At 36.6% G+C, this 12,152-nt stretch overlaps 1 protein-coding gene across 2 annotated transcripts in view; it reads right to left on the bottom strand.

Annotated features, from left to right (window-relative positions):
- LOC124369209 (PAX-interacting protein 1) overlaps window positions 1-3,129 on the bottom strand; it is a 121,101-nt gene extending 117,972 nt beyond the window's left edge. For both annotated transcript variants that reach the window (XM_046827046.1, XM_046827047.1), the window contains exon 1: window positions 2,927-3,129. In XM_046827046.1, coding sequence (XP_046683002.1) covers window positions 2,927-3,043 — 117 coding nt within the window. In that variant the 5' untranslated portion in view covers window positions 3,044-3,129. The remainder of the gene's footprint in view (window positions 1-2,926) is intronic.
- Between the last annotated feature and the right edge of the window lie 9,023 nt (window positions 3,130-12,152).

The following is a 12,152-nucleotide window of genomic DNA, read 5'->3' as shown; positions in this document are numbered from 1 at the left end:
AGTCTCAGCATCTGTAATAGACTGGAGATTTTTTGAGGTTATATTATACTCAGATTTTATTTTCAAATAATCGACATCCGTAAGAGGTTAAGTATAACCAATTTAAGCAATTTTTTAATGATCTCTATTGAAGATATTAGGCTAATAGAATAGAATTCAATTTGAATGAGGTTTAAACAAAACAAAAAAGGCTACGATTTAGTAATGTTAGTATGGCTTAATTAGCTGTTTAAATATAAAATGACGTTAAAATTAACTTATTTAAAAAAACCACAATACTATTTAATTTAATTTTTGATTGAGAAAAGACTTTTATATCATACTTTTACAGTTTTATTTTCTCAATAAACGGTTTTTAATCAAATCTCTTCCCAAAAATATTTTCATTATAAAGGTCTTAAATATTTTAACACCAATATATTTATTAACTTAAATATTGATTCTGGAGGTTCAAGGATTATAGAAAGTCAGACTGTGTTTAGATAAGTATTATTGAAATTCCCACTGAACACCAATGACATTAATAAGTGCTATAGAGTAAATATTTTTGCTAAAAGGTTTGATGAGCTTTTAACATTTCTACTAAGAACATTTTCATCGCGCCTTAACCCTTTAACAGTCTCTCCGGTTGAAAAATCAACCACCTAATTTGCCTTTGTATGGGCAAGGAAATTTTATTACTTTTGCGGGAACAGTCTCCGGTTAAAAATTCAACCATTTTACAATATGGTTCATAATTCGGAGGCAGAGCATGCAGTTGTCGTTCTTGTTGTTTCCAGTAGCTTGGTAGGTTGTATGGAAGCTTACTAATTTTGTTCAGCTTGCCTGTTGCTTCCTGTTGTCAGTTTTAATCTGAAGAGTGGCAAATGGTTGATTTATCAACCAGAGACCTTTCCAGCTCGCGAACCAAGCAGCAGTTTGGTGTGATAGCGAGTTAATATCAAATTTATCTCCTGACTGGTAAATATGAAGTTCTTTGTAATAACTTAATTTTATTTACAATGCTTTAGGCATTTGATTTATCAGTCATTCATCGTTGTCACCGTCACTTGAAGTTATTTAACTACAATTTTGTCTTTGCTTCTACACTTAACCTAAAAATCATGACATTGGAAAATATTTATAAAAAAATATATATAGTCCTCAGAGTTTTACATACATTAGTATAACACTTTAAATTATGACAAAAGATAAATTAGGGCGTTTTAAGATATAAATAATCAGTGCAGGCAAGATATTAGGCCAAAAGTACAATAATATGGTATTTACATGATAGCAAAATTTTACAAACTGTTATAATTTTCCACCATTACATAATTTTTCTGTTTGGAAAGGTATTTTATGCTAATAGCTACCAAAACAAATAGACCTATGAAATAGTAGATATTTCTGTAACAAATAAAAATTATTTTGTCTAAAAAATGTATAATTTATAGAATACTTCACTGTTAGCTGACTTTATAAAATGAAGAACTAAAAGGGGTGAAAAAGTTAAAGTTAAATGCCCTCAAGCTGTGGCCGATTATAATCTGTACATGGGTGGTGTAGATCATTTTGATCATTTACTGTCTAGCTATAGTATTGCCCAAAAGTCTAGGAAATGGTGGATTAAAATATTCTACTTTCTGTTTGGATTCTGTTATGGTAAATTCGTTTATTTTGTACAGATATATAGCTAAACAAAACAAACAAAACTGATGAAACAACTGATGTTTCGAAGAAAACTTGGTGCAGAGTTTTTAATTGGAAATTTTACCAGCCGGAAAACAACAAACTCGCCAGCGGTTTGTAAGAGAGGAAAGAAAGTTGGTGGAAGAATAGGAAAAAAACCGTCAACATTAGAAATGTGGGTGAACATTTTCCTGTTGCTACATCAAGTAGAAGATATGCCAGATGTAGTACTACAGCCAAGCACGAAAGATCAAGTATAGAATGTTCCACTTGCAAGGTTGCACTATGTAAGGCGTGTTTTGCCCCGTTCCATAGTACTGATTAGTTGTTCCAAAATAGTAACATTAGGATATCGTGACACAGAAGCATACGTATTATTTGGAGGACTTTTTAATTTTTTACTAAGTGTCATTTATACTTGTATTTTATTATCTAACTAATTGTTATATTTGTTTTTTCCTTTTTTACATAGGTACATTCATATATAAATATGGCCAATTTTTTAAATATGTTTTTAAAGGTGTAAATATGTACCACTGACAAGATTTTGTATCACAATATTGTGCAATTTTCAATTCTGTATAAATAAAAGGCAGTTTTAAAAATGTATTGCTAAATCTATTGTTTTAATTTTTCCTTCAATTTCATAAGTTTTCTAAGTGGTTGATTTTTAAACCGGCAAACACATACATAGTTCATTTGCGGGGACGCTCTCCGGTTGAAAAATTCAACCGCCCTCTAAAAAATTAAATAAACATAAAAAAAATTATTTAGTGATCTGTAATGTCTAGTGTTAGCATTTACAGTGAAACAAAATCGTTAAAAATGTAAAACATGGTAAAAAAGTGGTTGGTCATTTCAAGATTTTCAGGGTGGTTGATTTTTCGACCGGAGAGCCTTTCCAGCAAAATGGGAAAAATATTGTTTGCCCTATAAAGGGTTAAACCCTGATGTGGCATGTAATGTAGAAGGGACAGTTAGGGGAAGTTATCTATTGAACTATTAGGAAAAATCCATGTGCAGTTTTACACTGATTCTTTCTTTTGGAAATGTAAAGATAAATGTTAATTTAGCTAAATGCCAATACCTTAGGTAAGGCTCCCTAAAAACCCAGGTTTAAATTTTCAACAAAATCAATGTCAAGAAAATCACACAAAGTTCAATATATTTAAACCGGTTAATATTAACAACATTAAATCTACCTACAATTAAAATGTATTTATCAGTACATACTAGGGTAGCTGAAAATACTAACCTCCTTTTCAACCCTTCCAGTAATTTTATATTTGATTTTAGTAAACATTTTCTGTTCATCTGTATTGTTATCATGATCGACCTCCATTATTTCTTCGGTTATTGGTAATACCGACATGATTTATTAGGAATATACACTACATTGAAACCTTAAATAATACTTCATACTTGATCACAATCACAATATTCATACTGATTTGAGGGATTTAGTTCGTTTTCTTCTCACTCAAAAACCTCGCAAACCAGCGTTGCTTAGCAAATTTGCAAACAGAAGTATTTCACAAAACCTGAAATTTCCCTCAGAAATACAAACTATTCTCATTTTAAACCATTTAAACAATTATTGACTATGTTTTGATTATAAATCTTGTTTCATAACTCTTAATGAATATTTTAGTAGATTGGTCCATATATCAAAAGAAATATAAAATATCATATAATAATACTTATATGTATGGCGGAACATACTCTACTAGTAGAATTTTTGATTCCACTACTATATATAACTTAACTTTGGTCAATATAATACTTTCTGAACGTGTTGATAATGGAAGTAAGTGTATTTACTTTATTTATGTAACCTGTTGCACCACACACATTAATCCGCGATATTACAACAATTAATTAACTGTATTTTATTTTGAATGATCTGGACAATGATTACATTAGTTTCGTATGTTTCGCATATAAAAATTACGTTGAACACTGATGCAGTGAAACGTACTATATACCTACGTTAACATTTATCTTTTTGTATGCAAATTGTGAGTACAGACGTTTCGCAAAAGCGTAAGACTTTTTAACTACCGTTTGATTCAATAGCAATAAGCCCATATTTATAACATTCGTTAATTTTTTATAATTTCCTTTCACGGATTGGGTTACATGTATCTAACATAACTTACCCTTAACATAATGAATGCAATTCAAGTCTAGCATGTTAATAGCCCCGTTAAGTAAAATAATATTATGGTTCTTTCTGCTTGTAATTGCTGTTAGTACTATTTGAAGAGATTGTAGGCTACAAAAGTTATAAATCAATATAATAATTAGACAAAAACAGAACTAAATGAGTCCTATATTTGTACACCTGGGTTAGAAAAAATTCGAACTGATTTAATGTTTATATTCTTAAGTAACTTTAGTTCCAACTAGTGCTTTTAACTACTACTCACAAATCTGAATTTTTTCAGATTACTCTTTACGTTAATGACATAATTTATCACTTCGGTCACCAGTTTTCTTATAAAACCTCGTTTAAAAATTTTACAGATATTGTACAATACTTATAATGTGAATAAGGATTATTCACATAATGATGTCAATAGAATACAATGAAACCGAAATTTTTACAGCGTAGCTGAGTGAAGGTCCTGTATAAAGACGACCTTTGTGATACTGTATTTTGGCCTATCTGTAAGCCAGCAAAAGAACAGTTTCTTCAATGCTGAAAGTGAACTTTCTTTGACATTTTGTAAAAGCAGATTGAAATGATTCATTTCAGCATAACATAGCTTCTTTGAGAAGAAAAAACAAAATTGTGTAGTTGGGCATATTAAAATTACCATCAAGTTTTATGTTGTAGTTATGAAGATCAAGTATATAGACTGAGTCAGCAGTTAGAAATTCAGGGCTTCGAAACCCCTCTCTATAACTTTGCTTTGGTTGAAGACTAATCACAGACCAAATTGCACGTGTTTGAAGGACTAATTCCCGCCGTGAGTTTTCCTGCGATGGCCCATCCCATAATATTATATTGTATCTAAGATAATATCTAAAGAGAGTGCAGTTATAGTTATAGCATTCTTGTTGTTTCAGACATATCAATTATTATTTCACGCACTAAAAAGACTAACTGCTGGTTCTAGTGTAGTTTATCATGGAGAATAATCCCTAAGTGATTGATTGAAGTTTTTAGAAACACCGATGAATTCATCATTAATTTTTCTAGGATTAACTGTGTTTTTATTCATTGAAGAGGGGGTTGTTATAATGATTGTGGTCTTGTGAAATATCTACCCTCGTCTCACCTATTCTCTTCAATATGTACACATCTGACCTATTCCGTTGTGTGCAACATTGTACATACGTTCTATATGCATATGATTGTTAGTTAATATTTTATATAAAATTGAAAATAAGGAGCTTGCGGTTACTGATATCAATTCTGATCTGGACAAGATGGTCTGAAAGGAACGGCCTCAAGTTGAACACCAACAAGTGTTCCGTTCTGCATATAGCTCCATAACAAGAGATACAGTCCCTAAGCCAGCGTGGGGTGCAGGTGATGCTTGAAAGCCAGGCCCTGGTGGTTTGTGACAAGATGAAAACACTTGGCTCTTAACAAAGAGCTCAAATTTTCTGATCACGTCACCCACGCCATCCATCAAGAAGGGGTACATCCTTATTATCTATCCCAATTCATCGAACAACTACCTTTAGTGAGACGTTTACGGTTTTTGCCAGTTGATTGAGGAATGCTTTACCTGTAAACATCAGTGCCATTAATAAGCGCGCTCGTTTTGGGGCGGAGGTCAGGGCCTTGATGGTGGGGGCTCAGGGGGTATAGCGGTTGGTGGTTTTGGAGTGTGTTACTTAGGGCAATATAATGCAAGTTGAACGAATGCTAGTCTGCCTTGTTATAGTAGTGTAAATATGTATAAAGTTACATTAATTATTGATGCTTGTTTTTGAAACTAAGGTTCATTATATAATTTAAATAAATGGATTTATCTTTAGTTATAAATGTGTGTGTGTGTGTGTGTGTTAGATTAAGTTTTTATGAGGTTAGGTGGTACAGAGGACTTTACAGTCATAGTTTCACCTGTAATAAAGACATTTTTCATTTTATTTCATCGATCCCAAGGAAAACTGAGGGGATTATATAGGTATAGAAACCTGTTACCGTAATCCACCAAACATCAGCTCATGTAGTCAGCCTTTTTTTAATATTTTATTACTGTTATCCAGAATATGGGAATAGCTTCTCAAGGGAGCATGTGAAGGATTCAAAAGTTGCAAAAGATTGCAATAAGTTTCATATACTGCCTCTCACCTTTGTAGCCTAAAGGAACTCACGAGGCTGCTCACCTGCTTCCTGTGGAAGTCTTCTGCAGGATGATGACGTGCTGCATGGTTCACCAAGTATTGTCTGTAAAGGAATCACAGCACCTGAGTTAGAGACTTCGTTCCCAGGACGAGATTGGTGAACGATGCGTCCGTTAGCGTGGAAGGCTGCACTTTCCCAGAGTTAGACAAGATACTGGCCGGAAAACTATCCCTAATTTGGGACTTCTCTTTATAATGATCTTCACATTAAATTTGTTGTAGCTTGTAAAGCCAAATTTAAAACAAATATTATACCACTGTAATAGTTTTTAAATTGTTTAGCTGTTTAAATACTTTATTAGTTGTAATTTAGTTATTAGTTAAGCTAAGTTAGTTTTAATGTTACTTGTAACTACAGTAATTTATGAAAAGAGTTCTAAAAAACGTTTATAAACGAGAAACGCTCTTAGATAAAGACAGTTTTATTTATTCTCCGGCAACCTGGCCTGCTCTCTTCAGAGGGAGATTTGAATATGTTTTATAGCGCTGTAGCAGCTGGTTACGGACTACTGATCATCAAACCGGGGGTTAACCTTCCTGGACAACATTGGCTTTGAGAAATATAACGCCCATTTGGAGGCATTAGCTGGAGATGTCATAGACTACAACCGTTATCTTCCGTCTAGGTCTAGGGATCTCCTTCGGTTACTAGGACCTTTCCGAGAACTGAAAAGTTCATGGCCAAGAAGGATTCTATGTATGTCATGGACCTGATTGAAAAACCCTGGACTGTCGACCAAGGACTGAAGACTCATTGGCAACAAGGAGGATGATCGCCACTCTCCTGTGTTATCCATTCACGAACTGTTTGCACAGGTAAAGGATCAGAGTGCTAGGCGGTCCTAATGAAAAAAATCTTACACGCTAATTTGCAGGATTCTAAAGTTCTTAATGCTGTGCTTTGTAGAGGAAGCGGTTGATTGATCACTGATTCAAGAGCCCAGGGTCAGTAACAAAGGAATCACTAGGTTTGGCGCCTAGAGCACACCAGTGATTGCAGCTGCAGGTCCTAGAACGTGTATTCTGGTTAGTTGTAGACTAAAAAGTGCATCTGTTCTAAATTTTTGTTCTAGAAACCTTACTACAGTTAAAGTTTGTTGTAAGCATACTGGGAGACAACTTCAACTCGACGATAGATGATGCTAGGAATAACAGTCCAGCAGTGATAAGTAAACCGGATAAAAACGCAGCCAATCACTATCTTACCTTCGTTCTTGGCTGCAACTCCAACTCCTATAACGTCACCTAGGACAACAAGGACACCAATATAAGGGGCAAGCATCTCTTAGAATATATTAAATCCCCAAATTTATTGATTTGAGTTTGGGTGAAAAATGACCCTAGATTTTCAAATTGGCGGACAGAGGATAAATAGAGGAATACATGACTACCATGTTTCCTCCGAGCACCCCGATCGGTTCACATAAACACATTTACTTCAGGTTGTTTGAATTCTAACTTGATGTGCTCACCTACAGGAACCCCAGAAGGCAGACTGGAGATTGTATTAAGACCACTAAGGAATAGAACAGAATCATGTCTCATAAGATTCACTCCACTGGAAACCTGGACGTGTTGGATGATAACGTCAAAGGGCTATAGTCTCCTCCTGTGAGGGGTGAGGTCCTTTGTCGGTGAACAAGCACGGAAGTTTGATCTGGTGTTCTGATGACCTTGCCTCAATGATGAAAAGGGTTAGGACCCTCTTCAGGAGAGCTAAGGTTAGTGAGGAAAACAGATTTAGAACATTTGCCATCTTTATATGGTACATGAGGTATAACATAACGTTTCGAGGATTGAAATCTATCCTCTTCGTCAGGCGGGGGAGGTATTAATACATACAAAAATAAAGAACAGAAAGAAGGATATAAGGGAAAGAAATGGTTCAAACATACCCAAAAGCTGCTTGGAGTCTAGGCATTGTCACTACATACGATATGAGTCTCAAGCATAATTCACGAGTACGAGAGTCTAAGGCACAATCTACGAGTACTAAGGTTAGTATGGTGTCTGGAACACCTACATGGGGAGCAGACCCAGTATAATAAAGGAGAGTATCCTCAGGAAGCGATAATACTCTTAGTTATTACTCACTTTCCTGATTCTATTGCGGCTGACTTACTGCTCCTGCCGCATTGATGAAGAACGGAAAGAACACACATGCAACATCATCCAGATAGATGAAAGACAGCCCCGTATCGTCATCTTTAGTATGATAAGTTAGGTGATAAACACTTTCGGTCCTCTGAAATCTCCGTGTGCAGATGATGTAAATCATAACAGATCGTCTCAGGGTATAGACTCTCTTCTACCCATGGTATGTAAATTGTTCAGGGTTGGTTTGGCCTTGAGACACATTCCAATTGGAACCTGCCACGTTTAGCCATGCATACGGATCATAAATCATTCTTATCGATCTCCTTGTCATCTTATCTTCTGAAATCTCTGGAGATCTTGCTCAGGCACACCAGGGAAGGAGCCTTGAGAGTTATCAAAAGGAGCCTACACATCAGGTACATCCTGTGAGAGCTCTTCATCAATTGGTAAGTAGAATTGAGGAAGCGATTGAGAACAAGCAGGTGACTCTCCGCTCCTTCTTGGAAATTCAGGTGGCCTTTTACAACACTCATACCGCATCCATCACTAAAGTAGCTAAGACACATGGGTTGGATAAAATCTTCTGCGGATTGGCTGCTTCATACCAGGTATGTCATTGCATTTATTCATGATGCGAGTATTGTCATTATTTCCACCAGGGAATTTTCGCAGGGACGGGTTATTTTTCCATTGCTGTGGAACGTTGTTGTCGACGATATGCTCTAATGACTTGCTCGAGGTTATGCAAGTGATTTAGTGATCCACGATGTGGGTAGGCACAATAGGGTAGTCACAGATCTAACCCTATCCTTGGCATGAAAGGCCGCTGGTAGTCTAGGGCTGGTCTTTCTGTGAATCCTTCCAAAGTGACCACCGTTTCTTTTGTTAGGAGGAAGAATAAGGAAGGCATTGTATCCTTGACGGAGCAAGGAATAAATGTTCCATTGCAAACTCAGGTGAAGTATCTCTGGGTTACTCAGACTTCGTTGGAGCCAATACCTTAATAAGGTATTAGGACTGTAGTAAGTGAGGTCTTCTAATGTGCAAGGTCTTTTGAGGTCAATGTTGCTGCTGTGGCTGTTTACCTTTGTGGTCAGACTGGCGATGATGCATGGTACTGTAGTGCGGATGCCCAAAACGGAGATCATCCTGTCATGCAGAAAACTTGCCAGTTTACATCCATCTATTGGCTATTCATCACGGGTGCTGTTGGCAGCTGTCTCGGAGATGCCCAGGACTGTCTGTTGGATTTCGGCCAATGGACCTTTACATTCAAGTGGTGGCTATGCATAGTACATATCATATCAAATGTGAGAAGCTCGGGTGTGCCAGGAGCTCATTGTCACACCATAATCACTTTTTAGGTAAGTGGTAATGGTGTCTACAATATACCATCGGATCATATGAGAACCAGATATTCCTTCTGCAGACCATTTGAGATAAGTTCCCTCACAATTGATGAATGACTCACTGTCACAGGAAGTTTTTTCCACTAGTATCTTGAGTGGTATACAGTGACGGATCTAAGACTAAAAGGAGAAATGTTACGGGGATTCAAGAAGAAAGCTCTGATGTGAGGTTCTATATCTTCCTATGATTGAATACCCTATTGCATTCCAGGCGGAAGTCACAGTTGTAATGGAGAGTGTGCTTGTGAGAAGTGTCAAGGGCATGAAATTTGGCTATTTACATACAGCCAGGTGGTCCTCAAGGACCTGTCCTCTAGACAGTTCAGGTCAAGAATTGTATGGGACTGTTACATTTCTGTTCCCAAGCTGGGTAGACTCAGAAATCTCACTCTGTGTTGGGTTCCAATACGCACTGCTGTTAGAGGTCATTACCATCTCATTAGATAGCTGATGCATTGGCAAATAATGCATTATAATTAATTGAAGTTCATGGGACCTCAGCTGTTTTGTAGTATCCAGGAGTTATGCATGTCAGGTAGTAATCAAGTCCTGGTCAAAGGACAAGCATCGTGGTAGATAGGCCATCACGCTGAAATTTGGGATGAGTAAGCTTGTTTTAATCTCTTCTTCCTGAGTGGTTGCCCACTAGAATTACAGTTGGAGAGGCGTGTATTGCTACAGATAATAGTGCTTTTTATAGAGTACTGTCATCTGAGAAAACACCTTCCCAAGATGGTTGTCTTCGGAGACCCTGTGTGTAAGATATGTGGAGCACACGGTTTTTGACTGTGATGAGTGGGTGGGTGAGGGGGTACAGGCCTCTGGAACACTTGGTCAAAGGGCAGGTGATATCTCACAGGCAGCTCATTGGTAAGTTACAGCACTTCATTAATCTTCTTGGATGGCTTGGAATATACTGAATTTTTCTTTTTACTTAATGCAGAGCGAAAAAAGCCCTTGTATCTGGCTGATACTCTTAGGATTTTAGGTCCGTCCCTTTGGAATGAATAAATGCTGTTTCCTTTTCTTTGAAATAACAATTGTTTGAGGCATCCAGTACTTCACAAAAATATTGTGCATTGATCGCGCAGAAAATCAACATGAAAACACCTTGCCAATCAAAAAATATTATTGTCTTTGTTTTCACCAGTGCCCCCTCACCACTCTTCTTCACTCCATATTCGCGACTTTTGACTCAGGTGTGTAATGGTGTACACGAGTCTGAACACAGGAAACAATGTGATTTATATAGACTTCACCTTATTGGTGGAATCGATTCAAGAGCCGCCGTGAAACCCCCGATTGATGTCGCTTCATCCAATAACATATGATCATTCAATAACAGGAGTGGAAACCACATGGTGGACACTTTTTGATATCCCAAGTCTTCGGTTACGATCCGTTGGGGATTTCTGTAACTGATATTGAGTTCTTCATTTATTTCAAAGGTAGTTATGTGCCGATGTTTTTCAAAGAGATTTTGGACTGCATCAACGTTCACTTCGGCTACACCTGTCCTTGGGCAACAATCGTGGTTCTCGTTCTCAAACTTTCCACCCAGTTCAGAAAATTTATTGTACCAGGCAAACACTCGGATACTTGACAAGGTATTGTCCCAAAACTGTGCCCGTAATCGCCGTAAAAGTTTGGTTGGGCTCATTACTTCCTTGGCAAAAAATGTGAAATAATCCACTGCTTCACAGAGCCGTGCACTTCCTGTTCACTCATGATCTGTTTCAGTATTGAAGGGATCCGAGAGAGTTTCGGTCGGTTTCGTCTTCCCCTGTGATTGTTAGTACAGACTATCTAAAAATCAACTGATTGTAGGTAAATGACTCCTTCAGAATTTGTTACATAACATGATCCAATTATATTTGATACCAGAGCCGCAGCTACATATTTTTCCAGGGGGAGCAAGCCCTAAATTTGCCGCCCTTTTCCACCACTCAACATCAGCTGTAAAAATAAAATGTTTACTGCTTCTAAATCAGCATGTAAATAATCCAGAAGTACTTAAAATTATTATAATATTTGTTACTAGCAGTTACCTGCGGCTTCGCACGCAATTTTCAAGATCTAAGAGCGTCCTTCTTAGTGAAATCATTTACGATGTAATATGATGGAATCTTATGACAATTTTTTTCACTCAAATGTAGGCATATATCTGGTAGTTAGTATTTTAATGACCGTGGTTGAGATTTAAAAGTCAATTACAATTTTTACTGATTAATTTCAGGTTTTGCGCGTGTCGAAGTATATATTTTTGCTTTAATTAAATTACATTTCTGACCCCACAGTTTACTCCCTTTCCTAATATCCCAATCAAACAAATACAAACAGGTCTTAGAAACCTGCTTTTGTCAAAAACATATACTTCCGGCCCTTTTAATTGACATCCATTGAAAGATATCTCCAGTGTTTGCTGAGTTTGTCTTATTGTTCCATTAAGAAAATGTATATACCTACGAAGGAGTTAAAATATGGTCTACAGCCTTTTTACAACGAACGGTCTAAAAGCGCCTATTCCCACCGTGCATACAGTCTAATACGGTGCCACAGTTAAGTTTGCCTTGTCCTTATAAACAAAATATATAGCCTACACATGTTGGTTTT

Source organism: Homalodisca vitripennis, chromosome X (assembly GCF_021130785.1).
Source record: "Homalodisca vitripennis isolate AUS2020 chromosome X, UT_GWSS_2.1, whole genome shotgun sequence".
NCBI lineage: Eukaryota > Metazoa > Arthropoda > Insecta > Hemiptera > Cicadellidae > Homalodisca > Homalodisca vitripennis.
This window is presented reverse-complemented; position numbering and strand designations above follow the sequence as displayed.